At 37.2% G+C, this 25833-nt stretch overlaps 1 protein-coding gene and 1 pseudogene across 1 annotated transcript; one reads left to right on the plus strand and one right to left on the minus strand.

Moving 5' to 3' along the window:
* Positions 1–6425: 6425 nt before the first annotated feature.
* On the minus strand, positions 6426–7369 carry LOC125079734 (olfactory receptor 52D1-like; annotated as a pseudogene).
* An 11690-nt stretch (positions 7370–19059) lies between these two features.
* Positions 19060–20211, plus strand: LOC125078899 (olfactory receptor 52E2-like). Its single transcript, XM_047692144.1, has 2 exons — positions 19060–19373; positions 19566–20211. Exons 1-2 carry the CDS (start codon positions 19066–19068, stop codon positions 20209–20211), a joined length of 954 nt encoding a protein of 317 aa, XP_047548100.1. The 5' UTR covers positions 19060–19065.
* Positions 20212–25833: the final 5622 nt, after the last annotated feature.

The raw sequence follows: 25833 nt of genomic DNA on the forward strand, positions 1-25833 counted from the left end.
GGGAGTTGAGGGAAATTGGAAGGGGAGGTGAACCATGAGAGACTATGGACTCTGAAAAACAATCTGAGGGTTTTGAAGGGGTGGGGGGTAGGAGGTTGGGGGATCCAGGTGGTGGGTATTTGGAGAGGGCAAGGATTGAATGGAGCACTGGGTGTGGTGCAAAAATAATGAATACTGTTATGCTGAAAAAATAAAAAATTAAAAAAAAAAGAATCAAATTAAGGAAAGGAGCGGCACTGATTGTCTTTGTTCAGAATGGAAAAAGAACTTTTGGAAGTTATGCAGACCCCTCTCAGGGAAGACCTGTGGGCCTCCTTCCCAAACTCAGAAAATGGAAGGCGAGACCCATGTCAAATGCATGAATAAAAGTGTCTTATAATTTTCCATTGTATGGAAATAATTCAGATTTCCCATATGGAAGAGAAAAAACACTTTGTTCTGCTTTCGTTAGAACTGAACACATCACATTCTGCAGTCAGCATCCTTTTGAAGCAAAACCAGCCCTCCAAAAAGAAGACACCACACGAATAATTATAATAAAACCCATAAATTCCCTTAAATCCTAATTTAAACAAAGATAGTACATTGCCCTTAACATGTTGGTTCCCAAAATAATAGATGATGAAACACTTCCCATATTCCTGGCCTCCCTCTCAGAAAGAATGCTATTCTTGACTCTACCATGTTAATGTTGTTAGACATGAAATTGATCCTGTGACTATGATAATCATGTGAGAAAAGTAGAGATTTTCTACCATGAACCGACTTGTAAAAACTTTGTAATCTTTTAAAATTCATAGTCTTTTTTGGTTTTAAAGCAGCATTGTGTTGCTTTTTGATAGATGAATATTTATATAGTCTAGTTTATTGATCTGTCTTTTCAAACAAACAATTATTTTTCAAACAGTTTTGTTTCTGTGTCTTGTGACACTTCACAGAGGATTTTCTCTCTCATGGAAAGCAGGAAATTTTAGTGATGTTCCAAGTCTAGTGTTAGCCAAGTGTGCACATGTGTACTCTCGTGCCATATGATATCACTCAGTTTTTTCTAGTTCTAAGTGGTATTATTGACTTCATTCATAGAAAGAAGTCAGGAAATATATGTTTGTAAATTTTGACCAATAAAACTAAATTTTTAGCTATACTTTTACTGCAGGATTTCTCAGATCTTTCAACTAACAAATATTCATTTGAAAGTTAAGATGGTATTGGCTTCAGATTGCTCCTTTGACCGAAATACGACACTAATATTCCATAGCATGAACTTTAGAAAAAAATCCTACTTATATTTATTATAATAGAAGAGATGCTGTCATATATTCTTAGAGGGAGTTTGTATTAATTAACATCACATCCTGAATTTGAAGCCATCAGTTATGCTGTGTAATTTATAAGCACAAGTGGCTGTTCCTGGAACCCTGTTGCGACCCTGAACTCATCCCCTATCTATTTATTCTACTTATGAAGTGGATTTTAATGATGTGGCCTCAATTGTATCTTCAATGATTTGGTTAGAGTTCATCTGTTTATATGTGTTTTGGCTAGCTTTTGTAAAATTGGTACTTAGCCCTTAAATAGCTAAATCCACCAATGTAGTCACCTGGGCCTGAAGTCTGTGTTAGAAGGTTGCTAAGTACAGATTCAAGTTATTTCATAGGTAAAGGACTATTCAGGTCATCGAATTCTTCATGCTTTTGCTTTGAATGTCTTCAGTGAATGTATCACATTCCTCTAACTTTACCCTGTGTTCAGGTTGTGGCTGATGAGTTAGGTTTTCTTGATGTCTACCCCACTGTCAATGTTAGATCTTCTCTTTGTTCCTGTGCTGCAGTAAGTCCACCCTCCATGTTCTGCACAATCCCTCAGGTGTAGAGCACTGTTACTTGTTCCTCAAACCCTGCTAATCTGGTGGTAAGAGCCAGAGGACATTAAATACCATCTGGGCTAGTTTAGCCTGTCTTGGGCTGGTAGTATGTTCCCGAGTCTTGAAAATGAAATGTCCTCAGTGATTCTGCCCCTTGCCGTAGGACATGTCTAAGGAACTTGTCTCACCCTGGGTTATAGAGTTTATTTGCTCCTTTGGCTCAGCATCAGTGGGTCTCCACTTGTGCTCTTCCTTCAAGTGAAGGTTTTTATTCCTTAGGGAAGAGATCATGGGTGAAGGGTCCTTCCCATCTTACAGTGACTGCTATTCCCCTCCACCAGGCCTGGTCCATGATGAAGGTCTAGTCCGGCACTCAGACTTTCTTATGAGTATCAGTCTAGGTCTAGAGAGAAAAACCTGAGTAAGTATGAATTCCTCTTTGTATCATATATACATCAGTTCCAGATATTCTGCATTTTCATATAGGTTTATACTCAGCTGTGAATAACTTGGTTTAAATTTTAACAAATTCTTCCTTATTCATTCATCCATTGAAGGGCATCTTGGTTCTTTCCACAGTTTGGCCACCGAGGCCATTGCTGCTATAAATATTGGGGTACAGATGGCCCTTCTTTTCACTACATCTGTATCTTTGGGGTAAATACCCAGTAGTGCAATTGCAGGGCTGTAGGGTAGCTCTAGTTTTAATTTCTTGAGGAATCTCCACACCATTCTCCATATTGGCTGCACCAACTTGCATTCCCACCAACAGTGCAAGAGGGTTCTCCTTTCTCCACATCCTCTCCAACACATGTTGTTTCCTGTCTTGTTAATTTTGGCCATTCTAACTGGTGTAAGGTGGTATCTCAATGTGGTTTTAATTTGAATTTCCCTGATGGCTAGTGATGATGAACATTTTTTCATGTGTCTGATAGCCATTTGTATGTATGGAAGATGTGGTCCATATATACTATGGAGTATTATGCGTCCCCCAGAATGGATGAATACCCAACTTTTTTATCAACCTGGATGGGACTGGAAGAGATTATGCTGAGTGAAATAAATCAAGCAGAGAGAGTCAATTATCATATGGTTTCATTTATTTGTGGAGCATAAGAAATAACATGGAGGACATGGGGAGATGGAGAGGACAAGGGATTTGAGGGAAATTGGAAGGGGAGATGAACCATGAGAGGCTATGGACTCTGAAAAACTATCTGAGGGTTTGAAGGGGTGGGAGGTGGGAGGTTGGGGGAGCCTGGTGGTGGGTATTATGGAGGGCACGTATTGCATGGAGCACTGGGTGTGGTGCATAAACAATGAATTCTGTTACACTGAAAAGAAATTAATTTTTTTTTAAAATTAAAAAATTCTTTATTGTGGCTTGTACAGTATCTGACACAGGCCCCTAGTAAGCATAGGATCATGTTCCATCTCTTTTTGGAGTTATCTATGTTTCTTTAAATTTTGGATTATTCACACTGTGAGTTGAACTTTCTGACAGGTCCAAGAAAATTGTGAGTTTTTTTTTTTTATTATTCTCCACATAATTTTTTTGTCATAACGTTTTAAGTGACATTCTTTCCAACCTTTTGTATTTGAAGTAAGAACTATAAAACTCTGTAGGAATTTTAACTCATGCCACAATCTCTGAGTAGGATATCTGTGTGTTTATTCTCAGCATCCTACAACTGTGGCATGGACATTGGATCACTGAATTAAAAATATACAGAACGAATGATGAAAAGTAAATAAGATTTTTTTAATGGGATACACCAAAGACATTTTGAGTCTAATAGTTTTAGAAAGGGCCTAAGCAATATGTATTTTTAAGATGGTTCAAGCCTAAATTTTGAAAACTATCATTCTAGAAAGTTGAAACTTGGTTAATAATCAAATTGGGTGATTGTTAGATGGAGAAAATGGGAAAACCTTAGAAAGTGAAATGAATACAGAATTGGCTAACACAAAACTGGATACCACTCTAATGTCCAACACACACACACACACACACACACACACACCACATACTCCACACACAACACACACTCCACACACTGCCTACTTAAATTGACCTAATCCACAGGAATTTTGCTTAGTTGCCTACCTAATGTTCCTGATGTCCTATCTTCTGGAACTATTCTTGACTTTCTTATAATCCCTAACCTAGGCTGATTATATATCTCCTTTCTAATTCTATTTTAGCAGTTGTCACATTGATATATCAGGGTGTAAATATTAATATGTAACTAAGTATAGCGTAGTTGTTGAGAATATAAACCTGGTGTCAAACTTCCTAGGTTCAAATTCTGTCTCCATTTTTAACCATCTCTATGACTATGAGAAAGTCAACTGATTTCTCTATTTCTCAGTTTCCTTATTTGTAAAATGAAGATATTAACCCTGAAAATCATTTTTAGTTTGCATGAGAATCAACCCATTAATGGGTTGATGTATATAAGAACTCAGGGCTGACTATGAGAATGCACACATTATAAAAGTGTTACACATTATTATACTGAAAAAAATGTTTATTATGTCTGAATCAACTATATCAGACTATAGGAACAAAATATTTCTAGCCAATTCTTTATGTTCATGTATTATAATGTCCATCATTTTTTTACCCTTATTCACTATGCACTAGGGAAAAGCTGTGCATTTGAAAATTCAGTAGGAATAAATTGAGTAAGTGTAATTAAGACCATTTTCCCTGTGTCCCTCCCACCCCAACATACACACTTCCTGGTAGTGAGACTTTCTAAGGTGGTCCTGTGTTCTCTGGTGCTCCTCCTTGTAGTAAGTCTTCATGATCTGATTAGGACTATATGCCTAACTCTGGGGTTTAGTTAAAGTGTTCACTGACTCTTGTACCACACTTGGTCCTCTAGAATAGACATTGTTACTAAGAAAGATGATATTTTCAACTCACATCTTCCATGTCTTTCTTCAATCTCGATCTTTTTAGGAATCAGATGGAAAGAAAGGATACATTTATTCTGTGCACCTCTGAAACTCTGAAACTGTTTACAAACTTTGCCTTAGTCATTCCTATATCCCTAGTGAATTCTGTTCCACAAGTAAATGGATCTAAACTGAGTGTGGTTATGAAGAATGCAATGACCAGTAGCAACAATTATGACAGCTCACCTGTGAGAAGCTGTGTTCCTAGGAGTCCCGTTGAGTGATCTGGCTGCATATGGAACCATTGTGAGATTATAAGAAAATTATGGCATTAGAGCTAGACAGACTTCTAATCCTAGCACCTCTAAACTAGCCATTGAATATGAGTTTGTTGAGTTACTTATTATGGGAGCATTAATGATAATGTATTCTAAAATATATTGTGAAGGTTATATATTAAAATCCACAATAAAGAGATTAGAATCTAGTAAATGCTTAACAAATGTTGATTCTCTTCACAATTTAGCTTGAAAGATGAAGTACTTGACTGAAATACTCCCCCTGTGGTCAACTAATGTCTCTGTTTCTCAACTTAACCACATCTCAGTTTTAGCTGCATTTAAGAATCACCTACAGGACCTTAAAACATGGATGCCTGAACACTACCTTCACACTACTTTTCCTTCCCTAGAGTATCATTTAAACAGAATCTCAGTGTATGTAATCTTTTCTCACTTGCAAAATACCTATGAAATTTACCCATGTGAAACTACAGAACACCCAAGAAATCAATAGGATCTAATGACAGTCAGACAGAAAAGATAATTACCTACAAATTAATGACAATTTAGCCAACATCAGTTTTCTTCAAAGTAATGAAAGATTCTAGAAGACTGTAGGATAATGTCTTCAAAAGACTAAGGAAATGTTATAACTGGAGAATGGAACTGTGTAGCTGAAAGGTATTATCATGGAGACATAAAGAAATCATTAAACACAGAACACAGAAGTTAGCATCAAAAAACTCTCATTAAGAAAGTGGTGAAGGGGTGCCTGGGTGGCTCAGTTGGTTAAGCGACTGCCTTCAGCTCAGATCACGATCCTGGAGTCCCGGGATCGAGTCCTGCATTGGGCTCCCAGCTCCACAGGGAGTTTGCTTCTCCCTCTGACCTTCTCCTCACTCAAGCTCTCTTTCACTGTCTCTCTCTCAAAAAAATAAATAAAAAATTAAAAAAAAAAGAAAGTGGTGAGGTATGTACTTGAGAAAGAAGGACATTCAGTCAAGAAATATGACTGGGGCAAAAAAAAAAAAAGAGAAAATTTGTAAATCTGGTAGTAAGTCTTAACTGGTAATCCAAAGATAGGTGATTATATATCATGTTAATTTTAAATATCTCATGTTTTTAGCCACAGATGATTCTAAATTTTGTTTGCTTATTTTTTGTATTTTAGGAAATAACATTCTAATATTGTAGTAAAGAGTCATACTCAATAATACGTAATTATTGTTACAACATAAAATATATGTTTATGGATGAGTTACTTCCCATAGAAAAACCCATGCCCTCTGACCACTAAAAGAGGAGCCTCATGAAGAAATCATTCAAAGATAGATGATATTTGTTCACATATTACTCATGAACCCAAAAGACATAATTCAAGGCTTTGAAAAACTGAAAAATTTAAGGAATCTGTCTCTTATCTTCTTGGTCCTTACACCATAGATAATAGGGTTCACCATGGGTGGGACCAGAAGATAGATGTTGGCCACAAATATATGGACATGGGGAGCCACATGGTGCCCAAACCTGTGCGTGAGAAAAGAGAAGAAGGCTGGAGTATAAGACACTAAGATGACACAGATATGGGAACCACAGGTGCCCAAGGTCTTGAGTCGGGCCTCCTTGGATGGGAGGTGGAAGACAGTGTGAAGTATGAGAACATAAGAACAAATGATTAATAGAAGTCTACCCCACCAGTAAGGAAGGCAACAATGAGGCTGTAGGCTTTACGGATTCTTGTCTCAGCACAGGCAATCTTGATGAGGGCCATGAACTCACAATAGGTGTGGGAAATGATATTTGTTCTGCAGTAGGGAAGCCAACGTAACAGAAAGGGGTGAGGACTGAGAAGTGCTATGCCCCGGAGTACTATACCTAAGCCCATCCCCCCAATCACAGCATGTGTCAGAATAGCCGAATGTCTTAATGGGTTACAAATGGCTACATAACGGTCAAAAGCCATGGCCAGGAAGAAGCCAGATTCCATGGTGGAACAAGAGTGAATCAGGAAAACTTGAGTGAGGCAGGCTTCAAAATGAATCTCTCCATCATGGAACCAGAAAAGACTAAGAAGTTTCGGTACAGCTGTGGTACACACAATAAGATCAGCCAGAGCCAGCATGCAGAGGAAGAGGTACATTGGCTCATGGAGGCTGGTGTCTGTCTTGATAATAAACAGAAGAGAACAGTTTCCCAGGAGGGCCAAAATGTAGACCACACAAAAGGGGATGGAAATCCAGATGTGGGCAGCCTCCAGCCCAGGAATGCCAATGAGAATGAAGGTTGATGGATGGACATTGGTCTTATTGCATGCTGACATAACAGGTGTCAGAATTTTAGCTTTCTCTTCATGAATTTTTCTCTACACCAAATAAAAATAATAGCTTACAAATTTTCAAACCTTTGATGAGTTAAGTCAACCAAAATGCAGGGAATTGTAGGTCAGGGAGTCATTACAATATCTATCAATATTTATAAATTATTTCACCATCATATCTGACTGTCAGATCTTATTTCACTATTGTAATTTGTAATATGGCTGATCTGTAGATGCCAAATGAAGGAAAATATGCAGGTACCAAAAGTCAGAGCTAAATATATGAAAATCCAAAGTCTTCTATCCACTGAGAAGAAAGTAACACCGACTGAAATCTAAAAAATGTGAAAGACTCTCAGGTGTATAATTCAGTAATTCAGTATTTACATACAACATCTATATTACATTGTATGTTAACTAACTGGAATTTAAATAAAACCTAAAAAATAGGATAAACACAAGTGTAGATGCACAGTGGAATAGCTGTATGCTTAATCATCGAAACTTCACTGTATGTAATGAATATCTCCTTCAAATAACTTCTTTCATTATGATACATGTATTTGTAAACATATATGTAGAATCATATGGGAAAATGTGTAAGAATCATGGGTTTGGCGGACATAGAAACAGTTGTAAGACATAGATTACACAGAAAGAAGGAAAGACAGGAAGCTTTGAATAGAAAATGTACCTTTAGAAAAATATTTTAGTCATCCTAGTCTGGGACATGCAAAGATGCCAGGTTATAGGGTGTAGCATTGAGAATGGAATGCCAAATTTCGGAGGATGTGTTGCTTGCTTTGGAATGACCAGAAGGAGGTTATTCACACCAACCTGGAACTCAATCAGCGTGATGACAAGAGTGGGGCTGATAACAGTGTCAGGAAATGAACAGCTCATTGCATTGTTTGTGACTCTCCATTGGTGACACCTTTGTGTTTACTTTTGACTTCACAGGCAAGAATTACAACAAATGTGATTATATCACTACCATGAATTTCCTTCACTTCCTTACACGCATCTAGCTAGTCAAATTACTCTATGACTGGCTCTCCACTGGCTCCCTCTCCAGGCAAATTCATTTAAACTTCCCCTCATGATCTTTCCTTTGCTCTGCACACTTCTCTTGCATTGGCTGACCCCTTCCCCACCCCATGTTGTGATTTGCTGATGATACTTCTTCCATTTCTTAAGACTAGTAGAACATTTTGAAAGTCACACTTGTCCCATAATAAACAGATCTTTTTCCTCTCTTCTTCTTAGAAGCACAATTGACACCGTTCCAGACAGTCCTTTTTTACCAGTATTATAGACAGTTGAAGATTAAAGGGTGTTGTGATCAGGAAAAATAATCCTTAAGCCAGTGTCCACTGAAACTGGGATTGGAATATGTATAGCACACTGGGCATCGATCTGGAGTGAGAGTGATGACATGTGTTTTGCTCTTACTCTGTTGAAGTTTCATGCTTGCTGGGGTTATTTGGCCTTCCAGATCCCTAGAGGTGGATATTCTCTTTTGAATGCAAATACAGCAGGGTAGGTGGGTCAAGGAACCATGGGACATTTATGTAATGACATTTCTGTCTGAGGCATGCTATGATTTGGGACAGAAGATAAATCCAAGGCAACCAATCCATTGGGGAGTTGTATAATAATGTAATAGTTAAACATTTTTAAATCCTTGATGTGAGTCAGTTCTTTTCCTGAAAACATTCCATGTATTAACTCATAAATATTATTAGGTTTATTAGAGTGGAGGGGGAGTGGGAAGGATGGGGTCCCTGGGTAATGGACGTTGGGAAGGGTACATGTTATAGTGAGTGCTATGTATTGCCTAAGACTGATGAATCACAGACCTGTACCCCTGAAACAAATAATATGTTATTTGTCAATAATAAAAAAAATAAATTTTATCTCCATTTTAAAATGAGAATAATTTAAGTAACTTCTATAATTCTAAATATCTGGTAAATGATAGAACTGCTTCTAGCCACACACACTGATTCTAAAGACCTTATTCTTTCTGTTTGTTTAAGATTTTATTTGTTTATCTGAGAGAGACAGAGAGAGATCACACGCAGAGGAGGGGCAGAGGGAGAAGCAGGCTTCCTGCTAGGTAGGGACCCTGATGTGGGACTCAATCCCGAGCCAAAGGCAGACTCTTAACCAACTGAGCCACCCGGGTGCCCCTAAAGCCCTTATTCTTAACTGTAGTGATAAAAACTGTCCTAAGAATGTGACAGTCTATTTGCAATTGGGCATATAAGAAGAAGAGGAGGACTTGTTCTGTACCTAACAATAAAGAAAACCATCACCATTAATTTGATTATGAATACCATTCAAAAGTCCCCAACTATTATATTCCATAAAGGAACTGGTCCAAATCCAAGTCTTTCTCTTCTTAATTAACCCTCCTGCACTTTCGACAGATGATCTCTCAGAGGGAAAATTAACCTCTCAACCTCAGAGATAAAATTAACATTTGCCACCAGACAGGTTTGTCAGCCTTACCCTCTTACCTTTATGTTTATGTACATGTAACACTTTGAGCTAGTACATTTTCACATACTCTCTTTCCTTTATCCTGAAATGAAACTTCATGTCCTTTTACCTATATTTGTAATTCTATCAACATTCTCATCTTTCTCATGCACTTTGCCTTCATTTCTTCTACTTGCTCTATGCCATTACACAATTTAAACATATTTTACCGACAGAAAACATGTGGACAGGTGTGCCTGGGTGGCTCAGTTAGTTGAACATTTAACTCTTGATTTCGGCTCAGGTCATGACCTCAGGGTCCTGAGATGGAGCCCCAGGTCTGGCTCTATGCTCAGTGGAGAGTCTGCTGGAGATTCTCTCCCTCTCCCTCTGTTCCTTCACCTCCTGTCTCACTTTCTTTCTCAAAACAAACAAATAAATATTAAAAAAAAAAGAAACTATGCAGATAGATTATGTAGAGCAAACGTTCACACTGAAGTAAATGCAAAAGTTCAATCACATAGGCTTATTCTTACTGGAAATCAGGAAATTAAAAATTAAATAAATATGATACAATTCATACAGTATTATATTTTTAACCAACAGAATTTCAAGATTGATGATGATAAGCATTAATGAGGTTTGGGTTAAAGAGTGATTCTTATGCCCAATTGATTAGAGAGAATTACTCCTAGAGGAAAATTGCATAGTATTATTCTTATGAAAAACAAAGTTCTGGGCAGAGCAAATTCACTACTTGCCATTTAGGGAATAATGTTCACAAATACATATGGAAGTATATACAGTAATTCTCATTGTAAAAGTGCCTGTGATAGAATTAATAGTGAATCATTCAAAATGTCCATCAGTAAAGTAATACTGAGCTTACAAATCTGTGTTATCTTTATATCATAGAAGTGCTTAGAATAAGTAAAGTATATTTATATAAACTGACATTCAAATAAAAAAAGAAACAAAAGTTTGATTTTTCCATTAACATTGACAAATTATGCAAAAATTAAGAGCATACTGTATGTGCATATATGCACATTTATAATGCAAATTTTATAAACATAAGAACTACCTAAAAAGGATACATTGCCAATGGAGGAGAGATCTAAAATGTGGAGTGGATGGAAAGAGGTATAGACAGTATAATTGATCTGTATCTGTATAGCTTGGCATTTTTAAACAGTGCCAATATATTTTATATATTAATGTATTACATGTATAGTTTAAGGCAAGTAAATAAATAATGCAGTTACAAATGTTATTTACCAGAAAATAATACAAACCAAGAAATTACAAAGAAAATGTGGCCTTCCATGTTTTATAAAATACTAGCAAATTTTCTAACCTCTTGAAATATGTTGTCTATATCTCTCTGCATATAGAGAACTGGTCACCTACTCAATTCACGAAGCTAGTAACCTGTGTCTTTGTTTGTCATGGCATTTCTTCACACATGCAAACCCTAGGTAACCTAGTTAGCATTGAAGATCCTGCTCACATATCAGCTCCTGTGAGAAAATTTTTCTAGGAACTTTGGACCATCATGGATATCCATCCTCAAGTGTTCCACTGACATGTGTACTTACCTATCTTCTATATCTTCTCATATTGTATCTTATATCTGTATGTTTTTCTCCTTTATTATATTGAGAGTTCTTACTTGGAAGCCATGTATTGCCATATATCCGTTGGTTCCAATGAATGAATAAAAAGAGGAAAGAAGACAAAGGAGTGTTCTTATTTTTCTGGTAAATAATTTCAGCATAAATTTAAGACAACCAGTGGAATCACTATAAATTTATTATAGTCCACACTATCACCAAACATTACAGTGCATTAATAGTTTTCCTGATTCTAATAGAAATTGTTTTTTTTTTTAAGATTTAATTTATTTGACAGAGAGAGACCACAAGTAGGCAGAGAGGCAGGCAGAGAGAGAGAGGGGAGGAAGCAGGCTCCCCGTGGAGCAGAAAGCCCGATGCGGGGCTCGATCCCACGACCCCAGGACCACGACCCGAACCGAAGGCAGAGGCCTCAACCCACCGAGCCACCCAGGCGCCCCTCTAATATAAAATCTTTAAGACATACCCAGGGATTAGCTTCCAGCAAAATCAAAATCTCTCAGCATTTGACTCCTTGTCTGACTACACAGCATGGAAAAAAGGAGGGATTGGAAGGAAAAAAACCTCACATCTGCTTTTGAGGAGGAATAAAATGGAAAAAGAAATTCCTGTAATGTTTTTGGGTTAAATTCTGCACCCCTATTCATCCCTTTGCAAAAATACAATAGATCAACATGAACTGGCATATATTAGGTACATGTAGTATTTATACTGCAGAAATTACCAGGTGTTCTGTGAGGATGGGGATGAGCACCTTGGTCTGAGGAAGACTTTCCTTCTCTCAAGAACTTTAAGGTTTCTAGATGTGCTCAGTTATAGACTTGTCCACTGATTTCTAAGGCTCTCATGGGCATAGAGACCACCCCCAGTGATTTCTTGACAGGTGGGAAGGGGACGGTCTCCCCACCTGTCAAGAAACCACTGGGGGTTAAATTTGAGTTCAGAACTCAGCTTCTAAGTCTTTTTAGAGCTAACCTTTTAGTGACAGGAGAATCCCAGAAGGGTGAGGGGAAGGCAGGAGAGTTTTTTCTGAACTGTCTCTGGAGCCTTCCTCTCAGCAGGATTGCTTGAGTCTCAGAATCGATTGTTCTTAAATATATCAAGTGTATGTATGAAGTAAGGGTAGATAAGTGTCTAGTTCCTTCACTTTAAACAATGCCTTTTTATCTTTATTTTTATTTTTTTTAAAGATTTTATTTATTTATTTGATAGAGAGAGGGAGAGAGAGAGCACAAGCAGGGGAGCGGCAGGCAGAGGGAGAGGGAGAACCAGGTTCTCCACTCAACAGAGAGCCTGATGCGGGGCTTGATCCCAGGATTCTGGGATCATGACCTGAGCTGAAGGAAGATACTTAACTGACTGAACCACCCAGACACCCTCTACTTTATTTGTAATAGAGGAAAATATAAATTAAAAAAACAAACAACCGGGGCACCTGGGTGGCTCAGTGGGTTAAGCCGCTGCCTTCGGCTCAGGTCATGATCTCGGGGTCCTGGGATCGAGTCCCGCATCGGGCTCTCTGCTCAGCAGGGAGCCTGCTTTGCTTCCCTTCCTCTCTCTCTGCCTGCCTCTCTGCCTACTTGTGATCTCTCTCTGTCAAATAAATAAATAAAATCTTTAAAAAAACAAAAAACAAAAAAAACAAACAAACAACCATAATGTCACTTTGATATTTGGTTGATTTTATTCCATGATTTTCATATTCATATAATTTAGAATATTCAAATCATATTAGACTTTAACATTTTTAAATTTTATTTATTTTATTATTTTTTTAAATATTTTATTTATTTGACACAGAGAGATCACAGTTAGGCAGAGAGAGAGGAGGAAGCAGGCTCCATGCTGAGCCGAGAGCCTGATGTGGGGCTCGATCCCAGGACCCTGAGATCACGACCTGAGCCAAAGGCAGCAGTTTAACCAACTGAGCCACCAAGGCATGCCTAACAGTTTTTTTAAAGATTTATTTATTTATTTGACAGACAGAGATCCCAAGTAGGCAGAGAGGCAGGCAGAGAGAGAGGAGGAAGCAGGCTTCCCCCTGAGCAGAAAGCCTGATGTGGGGCTCGATCCCAGGACCCTGAGATCATGACTTGAGCTGAAGGCAGAGGCTTTAACCCACTGAGCCACCCAGGCACCCCAGACTTTAACATTTTATCTCATAGTCTAAATTTCATGTTGTGACATGTACCGCATTTTTTCATAATTCATCAGAATAAATTTCACAGAAAATTAATTATATGAAATTAATCAAAATGGGATTTTGATGAAAGTTGAGTTGCATCTAAACATTACTGTGGAAAATGTGACAGCTTTAAACATGCAATCCTTTCAGCCATCTAGATTTATTTTGGTCTTACATGTATTCCAGCCTCCTTTGAGAGCTTCGAACAGTTTTTAAGTCATTTTGTGTCAATCTCACCAATACTTAAATTGTAGAAGTTGGAATTCTATCATATTAGTTTTACATTTATTTATATGCTTTATGTATGATTTGAGTATGAATCTTATAAATTATATATACACAGTGGGGCTCTATCATATGTGAATTCCATATTTACTAGTTTGCCTACTCCTTAAGATTTATTTGTAACCCCAAATAAATTCTCACGGCACTTGAGCACTCACTTGCCAGCGTGCAAAGAGATGTGAAAAATTTGAATTGCCAGACAGTCGCATTCTCAGCTGAGGCCGAACAAAGTGAGATTCTGACTTCCCATTTCAACTATAAACATGCGTTTTTACATTCAATTTAAGGCCAGGTTTTTCTTATTTTTTTCTGCTTTTTGTTGATTCCACTGTTTAACATGGCCCTCCAGGATAGTGCTGAAGTGCAACACAGTAAATAACTATCTTGTTATTTATTCATGGAGTGTATTGCAGTTAAATAATACTTTTCTAGTGTTCCTAAGTGCAAGATGGTTGTGCTTTACTTTATGGAAAAAATAACCATGTTGGATAAACTTCATTCAGGTGTGAGTTATAACAGTGTTGCTTGTGATTCAAAGTTAATGAATCAAAAATAAGATACACCCAGACAAAGGAAGAGGAAGTTCATCTCTATATGAAGCCACTCTGGAGATTACTAAAGTAACATTTGTAGCGTGTGATACAAATATGGAAAAGATGAAAAAGAGGATAAATTTGTGGAGTCATGAGATGACAACTAATAAAAAAAAAGTGCAATGGACAACATTGTGGTGAAGTCAAAGATGGTTACAGTTACATCACCTGGGGTCAGAGAAAAAAAAAAATCAAGCTCTTGTTGGATAGCACTGGGTTTGCTAGTACATTTTAAAAAGCAACGAGGGATACACAATATTAAACTTAGAGTCAAGGCAGATTTTGCTAATTAGGAGGCTGCAGAAGAGATTTTAAAGTGCCTACTAAGTGTACAGGAAAAGGATTATGTAGAAATCAGGTTTTCAACACTAATGAGACTCTCTTGTACACAGATATTGGTGAATGAAACACAAGTGGCCTCCAAAGCTCCTGGCTTTCGATCATTTAAAGGCTGCACGGTTAATCATAAGAACCATGACCAACGTATAAGAACTATGTATTACAGGAAGTGTCTCTCACAGAAAACAAACATTAAAAAAGTTATGTATTGATTGATTGACAAAAATGTTGTGCATTTCCCCTAAGAGCAAAGACACCAAATTTCCTAATTCAGTGTTCAAGGGGACTTTATAGAACACAGCTACTGAAGATAGTGAGAAACTCAGGGACCGAGGGAAGCTCTTCTGGGGCAGAACTGTGCCAGGCTAAGGTAGAGGGGATGTGGGTAAAATCAAACTTTTCTTCATATCCTTTTCAATTTGTCTTTTCTTATATGTACCACCAGGGTCCTGTAATCTCTCATCCAAATTCTGGAACTCTCATAAAGGCCTTTCCATCCATCAGTGCTTGTTAAATCTGTGTTTTTGTACTGGGAGGAGTACAGGGTCCTCCTGTAATCTTGCTGACCTAAATCTCACTCCTTTGCTTTCATTTCTTTCCAAGCCAGGGACCCCTAATGGTTCTCTCTTTTTGAATCAGAATTAGACACTAGAATCCTCAGAAACTTTGTGTTTTTTACCAAACTGGCTCCAGGGAATTTCCTGTTGCAAGCTCCTCCCAGGCAAAGAGCAGCACCCTCATAAAGACTAAGCGGGTGAGATAAAACAGAGACAGGATTCCATGCTGGTTCTCAGTCTGGTGAGTCTTCCCCATCTCCCAGCTCACGGAGCATCCTTACTTCACAGTGAGGGGTGAAAGGAAAGAAGGTGGATAGGGGAAGAAGAGAGGAGACACGGGAAAAGTGTGGGGCAAAGAAGACTAAGACTGGTGCTTAGAGGAGTAGGATCATATTAGGGAAAACCATCCAATCCTAGTGAAAGCATTTGGATTTTAGCCTGAATACAGTCAATGTACATTTTAAAAATTAGTCTGCTGAAGATATCTAAGGAATGATGGACATCCAGTTTCTTTGGAACATGCTTCAAAGTGCTTTAAAAAATTATCAGTTTAAATCTAACAACATACTTAAGGTTTTTATCATATTACCTCTATTTTATGATGAAAATATGTTATGATGAAAGGTACTTGTTATTTACTTTCCTTTGATTACAGAGTGACTAAGTTATGAAGCTGGGTTTCAACATAGTTGGTCAGACTGTAGAGCTCTTGCTTTAAAGCAATGTAAAGTACTGTGTTGTAATCAACCTCCCAAATCATCCCATGAAGATGGAGATAAATGTACAGATTTTAAAGATATTGAGGGGTGCCTGGATGGCTCAGTGGGTTAAGCCTCTGCCTTGGGCTCAGGTCATGATCTCAGGGTCCTGGGATCGAGTCTGGCATCGGGCTCTCTGCTTGGCAGGGAGCCTGCTTCCCCCTCTCTCTCTGCCTGAGTCTCTGTCTACTTGTGATTGCTTTCTATCTCTGTCAAATAAATAAATAAAATCTTAGAAAAAAAAAGATTTTAAAGATATTGAAAAAGTAGAATCAGCTTTTTTGTTTTGTTTTTTATGTGTGAAAGAGGAGGAGGGTGGTTTTCAGACTTTTTTATTTTTTCAATTTTTTTAAAATTTTAGAAATAATTGACATAGAACATTATATTAGTTTCAGTTATACAACATCATGTATAATTGGTAAATGATCACCACAGTAAGTCTGGTGAATATCCGTCACCATACAGCATTAATCAGATTTTTGATCTAGTGAGTTCACCGAGTGGTAATGATATAAGCCAGACAACTACAGAATTTCATTGCTGTCTATGTCTTCTGACTATTTCTACTAGGCTATTCATATCACAGCCTCTCTACTTAGCTACTGAGGCCTCATGGTAGATTATAATTATCTGAGTTGAGAAATACACTAATTTGTTTTTCTCACTATTTTATTCTATTTTATTTATTTATTTATTTATTTATTTATTTATTTATTTATTTGACAGACAGAGATCACAACTAAGCAGAGAGGCAGGCAGAGAGAGAGGGGGAAGCAGACTCCCTGCTGAGCAGAGAGCCTGATCTGGGGCTTGATCCCATCCCACTATTTTATTCTTTTTTTTTTTTTTTAAGATTTTATTTATTTATTTGACAGAGAGATCACAAGTAGACAGAGAGGCAGGCAGAGAGAGAGAGAGGGAAGGAGGCTCCTTGCTGAGCAGAGAGCCCGATGCGGGACTCGATCCCAGGACCCTGAGATCATGACCTGAGCCGAAAGCAGCAGCTCAACCCACTGAGCCACCCAGGCGCCCCCACTATTTTATTCTTAAACAAAGAACATAATACCATCTGTCTCTCTATCAGTTTGAGGATGAACTCTATACTGTGAGCTAAAGTAATTTTCTTCTTTACTGAGAATCTATTGTGTATGGGTGTGATGAAAAAAGGAAAGCATTGTTTTTATAGCTTTCCACAACTACTGTGTACATTCCTAATCTTCAGAGATGTTATTGAGGAGTACAAAATTTTTTTTTAATAAAAGAATCTGCCATTGACACTTCACCAATATTGATAAATCACAGAAAATTAAGCCCCCATAATTGAATTCTACCTTTTATCCTTGGGCAGGTCATATCACACCTTATCAGACTATTCAATATTCCACTACCAGGCCAGAACATTATAGAAGAAAGACTTTATTTTTATGGTCATTTTGCAGTGATTCCTACCAAAAATATCTATTGTTTTCAACTGCCTTTCTTTTCTAACATCTGCCATTTCTTCCTAGGACTTCCAGTTTTCCCCATCAGTATTGTATTACTCCTTCTAGTACTTATTTATCACGGACAAGACCCTCTTCTTCCTGGCCTCTTTCCCATATTACGGTGTCTGGGAAAGAGCCTAGTTGTCTTACTGAAAGTGTGATCATCATTAGTAGTGCTCCCCTGGAATCCTCCAATGAAACTAAATGATGAAAAGACGCTTTTCACTACGAAATAATTACATGTAATGAATGAGGAAGTAATTTGAAAATACTCTAACAAATGAAGTAAATAAGGTACATAAAAATATATTACAGTTTGGGGAACTTTGAAAATGATAGATTCAGCTCACTCAGAATATGCCACCTAGTCTTTTCTTCAATATATTTGTCAGGTATCTTCAAGTCTTAAAATTATGATTTCCTCAGATTCGTAATGAAAACACTGATATCTTTTATTCTGATGAATGTGAGTTTAAAAGAAATTATGTTTGTGTAACTGTGTGTGGACGAAGGGAAGCTGTGTCTGTCATGACTGAGGCATGAATTAGCTTTGCCTTACTATCCATTCTTTCCATTTGAACTTTATGATTTCTTCCTGTCCTTCTGTAACTATAAGCACTTGAAGCATTTGGTGAGTGTGTTAAACTATTTTCAGTTCAGACCCGTATGTGAAAACATGGTAACTGTTTCTCTCCATGTGTTTATAAAGATCTGAGCTGATACTTGCACAGGTTCTGACAACATGGAAAGAGTCAGGACCTTAATGAATGGCAGTTGTTGCTGTTTTGATCAAATTTCTTCTTCTGTGATAAGAATAATGATTGACTGCTAACTAATGGATTGATTTTAATCCCATAGACATATTTTTTAATAGTTTATACTAATTTTAATGAGTCTGTGTTCACTAACACTTGTTACCTATCTTGTGTGTTAACCAAATAAAACCAATAGAAATAACTATTTACAGAGTCTGTCATACCCCTTCATATACCAGAATGGAAAGTAAATTATGTGGGTGATGATAGAAGGTAATTAATGAAGTAAGTATTAAGGCAAAACCTTAGCATGATTCTAGTGGTAAGACACTTGCAAATTAAAAGAGAGGGGTTGACAAAGATGAATATATTATGTAAAATGTTTATTGCAATCTACTATTTATTTCTTCCAAAGGCTTCTTGCTGAGAATTCACTTCATATTTTTCTATGGGGATTTCTATTTGTACATTTCTAATTGTATGGATTAACTGAGGAAGAAAATGTAAGCAATTGTATGATTTTTTGTTTTTCTTAGGTTTAAAACATTGCAATGTTTTATCTGGGGTCCCACAGATTAGTGAACACACATCTATAAGAAAATGGACTTACACATTACCTAGCAGGATGTCCCTTCCCAATGACACCCAGTTTCATCCTTCTTCCTTCTTATTGCTGGGGATCCCAGGACTTGAAATAGTTCACATGTGGATTGGTTTTCCCTTTTGTGCTGTGTATGTGATTGCACTCTTAGGAAACCTCACAATTCTGTTTGTGATCCAGGCTGAGAACAGCCTACACCAACCTATGTTTTACTTCCTGGCTATGATGGCTACTATTGATTTGGGTCTGTCCACAGCTACCATCCCTAAGATGCTCGGGATCTTCTGGTTTAGTCTCAGGGAGATACTCTTTGATGCTTGTATCACTCAGATGTTTTTTTTTTTTTTTTTAAATTTTATTTATTTATTTGACAGAGAGAAATCACAAGTAGGCAGAGAGGCAGGCAGAGAAAGAGGAGGAAGCAGGCTCCCTGCAGAGCAGTAAGCCCGATGTGGGGCTCGAACCCAGGACCTGGGATCATGACCTGAGCCGAAGGCAGCGGCTTAACCCACTGAGCCACCCAGGCGCCCCATCACTCAGATGTTTTTTATCCACAACTTCACTGGTATGGAGTCAGCAGTACTGTTGGCAATGGCTTATGACCGGTACGTGGCCATCTGCAACCCACTCCGATGTAGCACCATCCTTACCAACAAGGCTGTTTTTGTGATTGGTGTGGGTGTGTTAGTGAGATCGTTCATTTTTGTGATCCTATTTGTATTTCTTATCTTGCGATTGCCCTTCTGTGGGAATCATGTCATTCCCCATACCTACTGTGAACACATGGGTCTTGCTCGCCTCTCTTGTGCCAGCATCAAGATCAATATCATCTATGGATTGGGTGCTATTTCAATCCTAGTCTTTGACATCATAGCCATTGCCCTGTCTTATGTTCAGATATTCCATGCTGTTTTCTATCTTCCTTCCTGTAAAGCCCAACTCAAGTCCCTCAGCACATGTGGTTCTCATGTTTGTGTCATCCTTGCCTTCTATACACTGGCCATCTTTTGCTTCATGACACATTGCTTTGGCCGAAATGTCCCCCGCTCTATCCACATACTCCTGGCCAATCTCTACATCATAGTGTCACCAATGCTCAACCCTGTCATATACGGAGTCAGGACCAAGCAGATCTATGACTGTGTGAAGAAAATATTATTGCAAACATAAAGAATTAAAAAGGAATATCACCTAATGTATATGAGATGGAACTTCTGAGCAGAGAAACACCTTGTTACATTAAGTAAATGTGCTTGACAATAATGTTCATGGGGGGGATTCTATAAATAGTTTGATGAATTCAGAGAGTGAAAGCTTAAGCTTGGCTATCCAATTTGTATGGTAGGTGATGGCCCATCCATCTTTATATGGGATTTTTAATCTCTGGTGTCAGTAGAGGTAAAGTAGAATTTACAGGGTGTGCTGCCTTTTTTGTGTGCTAGTGACCCTACCTCACTCACAGGCTTTTTGGATGATGATTCTTCTTCTTCTTCTTCTTTTTTATCTCTAGGCATTCTTGTCTCTTTCTCTCTTCTTATTTTGCATCCCCTTCTTATCTCTCTTTCATTTTCTTTTTCCCTCTCTTCAGAAATTAGTCATTTTCATTCCATTATAAGAACTATATTGTGATATCCTGTGATTTCACCATAAATAGTGTAAACAACCAATATTTTGTAGATTAAGTCCTTATTTTGTACAGAAGGAGGGAGCAAGGAAATGAATGGGGCTACAAAAAACTTCACCCTACATTTTTGTGTAGAGTTTGTTACAAATATATTTTGGTTTTCATCGACCCAACTCTGATGGACACATAAAGGAAGAAACTGCCTGCAGCCTGTGGACACTTCTTACTGTCACCTTGGTTCTATTGGTTTCCTAACTTACTTTTAAACTCATTTTATAGATATTTCCTTTGTCCTGTCTTTGCATATATGATTTTCACAGTAAACAGAACTTGAGTATATTCCTGGTTCTAACATTAACATATATATTTCAATGATTCTCAATTCCTTTACTATATAAATATAGTCATAGTTTTATTTCAAAGGATTAGGCATGAAGACTTAAATTATATGATGTTTAAGTCATCAGCATAGTGCCCTGCATGTTGGTTACAGTAAATACAAAATAATTGTTAGTTGTTAGTATTACCATCATTATTTGTATTACTGTGCTTCATTTATTATTCTCACCCTTGACAACAGTGCTTCCATTAGAGCTGTTTATGGGTTTTATTTTAATAGCACCCTTGCAGAAAATACCCTGAAGCTAAAGTGACATAAATTACAATAAGTATCAAATATAATACATACATTATATATGTACATTATACACACCCACACACACACAAGATACTAATGCACAGCTAATTAGTTGACATTTTATAAAAACTTGGTTTTCTTAAAGTTATTTAAGGGAAATTTAAAAAATGCTCTTCGATATCAGCCACAGCAACTTCTTTCAAGATATGTCTCCAAAGGCAAAGGAAACAAAAGCCAAAATAAACTTTTGGGACTTCATCAAAATCAAAAGCTTCTGCACAGCAAAGGAAACAGTCAAGAAAACAAAGAGGCAACCCATGGAATGGGAGAAGATATTTGCAAATGACAGTACAGACAAAAGATTGATATCCAGTATCTATAAAGAACTCCTCAAACTCAACACACACAAAAGAGATAATCGTATAAAAAAAAAAAAAATCGAGAAGATAGGAACAGACACTTCTCCAAAGAAGACATACAAATGGCTATCAGACACATGAAAAAATGTTCATCATCACTAGCCATCAGGGAGATTCAAATTAAAACCACATTGAGATATCACCTTACACCAGTTAGAATGGCCAAAATTAGCAAGACAGGAAACAACATGTGTTGGAGGGGATGTGGAGAAAGGGGAACCCTCTTACACTGTTGGTGGGAATGCAAGTTGGTGCAGCCTCTTTGGAGACAGTGTGGAGATTCCTCAAGAAATTAAAAATAGAACTTCGCTATGACCCTGCAATTGCACTACTGGGTATTTACCCCAAAGATACAGATGGAGTGAAAAGAAGGGCCATCTGCACCCCAATGTTTAGCAGCAATGGCCATGGTTGCCAAACTGTGGAAAGAACCAAGATGCCCTTCAATGGACGAATGGATAAGGAAGATGTGGTCCATATACACTATGGAGTATTATGCCTCCATCAGAAAGTCTGAATACCCAACTTTTGTAGCAACATGGCCGGGACTGGAAGAGATTATGCTGAGTGAAATAAGTCAAGCAGAGAGAATCAATTATCATATGGTTTCACTTATTTGTGGGGCATAACAAATAGCATGGAGGATATGGGGAGTTAGGAGAAGGGAGTTGAGGGAAATTGGAAGGGGAGGTGAACCATGAGAGACTATGGACTCTGAAAAACAATCTGAAGGGTTTGAAGAGGTGGGGGGGTGGGAGGTTGGGGGAACCAGGTGGTGGGTATTAGAGAGGGCACAGATTGCATGGAGCACTGGGTGTGGTACAAAAACAATTAATACTGTTATGCTGAAAATACATTAAAAAATGATTAAAAAAAGAGTACGCTTTATTGACAAGCACTGAATAATGTATGGAATTGTTGAATAATGACACCTGAAGCTAATATAACACTGCATGTTAACTAACTGGGATTAAAATTAAAACTTAAAAATAAAAAAAATTAAAAAAAAATAATTAAAAATGCTCATTTCCGCTAAGTCCATCACAAATGACATTTACATTTTTCATGTATATATTCAGCAAATACCTCTCAGTCTTTAAAACAGCAATCTTTAATTTGGAAATAATTATTCACATCTTTTGTTCTTCTCTTCCTCTGTGTATAACACAAGGGAAGTAATTTCCACAATCTTGTGTCATATTAGCTCATATTTATTAATCTCACTCATGTTCCTTTTCCTATCTGTAGCCTGATCTCTTGCACCAACCACATGATAACTCTTCTCTCTGAAGTACCTCTATTGCCAGCCAGCTCCAGTCTTCCATACTAGCAAATTTTATTTTATAAATATCTTTCAGATATTTTACTTTCTGTTTCCAATAGTACCATCTTTATTTAGATTTCTAGTGACTAGCATGTGATCTTAGGAATTTTGCTAAGTTCCCCATGCCAGACATCCTCCTAACTTCAGGTTCCTTGTCACAAGCAACATCCTTGGTTTTTGTTTTGTTTTGTAGAGCTATGGCTATTCCTTGATAAACTCCTCTCTGAATCAAATATACCTACTTCCTATCACTTCGTGCCTTTCTTTCTCTCATTCACTGTACAGTAATGTCACATCAATTTTCTGGTATTTGAACTTGAATTTTTAAAATCTACTATTCAAATAAAACCTTATTTCAGGGAAAGGTAAACATTGGTTCACACAGGAGTGAATTTTTACATGTCTGCAAATTTTAAGGAAACTTCTCTCACACTATTGAAGGTAGAGCAATACTTACTTTTCTTGGTTTACTTACTTTTCTTGGCACTTATGATTTGTTCTCTTACAACTTGATATTATAATGAATTGTAGTGAGTGCATTTCATTTTCTCTCCTCCTGGGTCATAAAGAAATTGATCTTACTTTGTGTATCCACTCAGTTATTCACAGAGTGAATCACTCATCTACTCAATAAATGAATGCTGAATGAATCAATCTAATAAAGGATAAAATAACTTATGTGCTTGCTAGTAATCATAGTATAAGAAAGCTGCCATTAGATGTATGTGGGGGTGTAAGCTACCATTGTGAAATTTAAAAAAAAAATGATATAACTGATATGTTCAGTGGGAATATCATCTCCCAGTCAGTGGTTTCCCTAGTGCATTACCATCCTAATAGAAACTATGGTAAGTAGTGCTCTTATATTGTTCTATGATTAAGTAATGTAATTTCACTTCTATTTTTTATTCATGATGTTGAAGAATAAATTTTGACTTGTTATTTCATAATATTAGAGTAAAATCTTTCCGTTCTTTGATGTTCATGTATTTCATCTCTTTAAGTACACTTTATGTTATTTTATTTTTATGTTAAATTAATTTTTATTGACTTTTACTGTCTAGCAAGGCTGTCGTTCAGAATAAAAAGGGAGATATTGAACTACCAGGACAGACAGAAACTGAAAGAATGTGTGACCACCAAGCCAGCCCTGCAAGAAATATTAAGGGGGATCCTTTAAGTGAAGAGAGACCCCAAGAGTAACATAGACTAAAATGAAAGAGACGATCTACAGAAACAAGGACTTTACAGCCAATGCAATGGCACTAGATTAATATCTTTTGATATTTACTCTGAATGTAAGTGGGCTCAATGCTCCAAACAAAAGACACAGGGTATCACATTGGATAAAAAAGCAAGACCCATCCATATGTTGTCAAAAAACTAATTTTAGACCTAAAGCCACCTCCAGACTGAAAGTGAGGGGATGGAGAACAATTTACCATGCTAATGGACCTCAAAAGAAAGCTGGGATAACAATCCTCATATAAGACAAAATAACTTCAATCCAAAGACTAATAAGAGATGAAGAAGGACATTATATCATACTTAAGGGGTATATTCAATGAGAATATCTAACAATTATAAATATTTGTGTCCCAACATGGGAACAGTCAATTATATAAACCAATTAATAACCATAGTAAAGACACACATTGATAATAATACATGAATAGCTTCATGAATACATGAATGACTTCAACATTGCACTCACACCAATGGACAAATTATCTAAACTGAAGATCAACCAAGAAATGAGGGCTTTTGAATGACACACTGGACCAGATGGACTTCAAAGATATATACACAACATTCCATCCTAAAACAGAAGAATATTCATTCTTTTTGAGTGCACATGGAACTTTCTCTAGAATAGATCACATACTGGGTCACAAATCAGGTTTCAAGTGATACCAAAAGATTGAGATTATTCTCTCCTTATTTTCAGACCACAATGCTTTGAAACTAGAACTTAACCAAAAGGAAAAATTTGGAAGGAATGCAAACACTTGGAGGTTAAAAAGCAACCTGCTAGGCTCCTGGGTGTCTCAGTGGGTTAAAGCCTCTGCCTTTGGCTCGGGTCGAGATCCCAGGGTCCTGGGATCGAGTCCTGCATCGGGCTCTCTGGTCAGCAGGGAGCCTGCTTCCCCTTCTCTCTCTGCCTGCCTCTCTGCCTGCTTGTGATCTCTGTCTGTCAAATAAATAAATAAAATCTTAAAAAAAAAAAAAGCAACCTGCTAAAGAATGAATGGGTTTTTGATTACTGCTTCCCTTTCCCTGCTGGTTATTTGTCTATTCAGATTTTCTATTTCTTCTTGTTTCAGTTTTGGTAGTTAATAACTTTTCAGGAATGCAATAATTTCTTCCAGATTATCTAATTTGTTAGCATATAGGTGATCCTAATATGGTCTTAAAATTGTCTTGATGTTGATCATGATCTCTCCTCTTCCATTCATGATTTTATTAATTTGGGTCTTTTCTTTGGTGTTGGTCATGACCTGTCTCCTTTCATTCATGATTTTATTAATTTGGATCTTTTCTCTTTTCCTTTAGATAAGTCTGGCCAGAGGTTTATTGATCTTAAGTCTTTCGAAGAATCTCTTCTAAATTCATTGATCTATTCTACTTTCTTCTGGTTTGTATTTCACTGATTTCTGCTTTAATCTTCATTATCTCTCTTCTCCTGCTTGGTTTAAGCTTTTTTTTTTTTTTTAAAGATTTTATATATTTATTTGACAGACAGAGATCACAAGTAGGCAGAGAGGCAGTCAGAGAGAGAGGAGGAAGC

The sequence above is a fragment of the Lutra lutra genome, chromosome 10 (assembly GCF_902655055.1).
Source record: "Lutra lutra chromosome 10, mLutLut1.2, whole genome shotgun sequence".
NCBI lineage: Eukaryota > Metazoa > Chordata > Mammalia > Carnivora > Mustelidae > Lutra > Lutra lutra.

Bases quoted from the DNA above. Each gene is read 5' to 3' on its own strand.
- LOC125078899 (XM_047692144.1), top strand. From the start codon at position 19,066: ATGTCCCTTCCCAATGACACCCAGTTTCATCCTTCTTCCTTCTTATTG. The intron at 19,374-19,565 runs GTTTTTTTTTTT...TGAGCCACCCAG, and splicing joins GATGCTTGTATCACTCAGAT to GCGCCCCATCACTCAGATGT.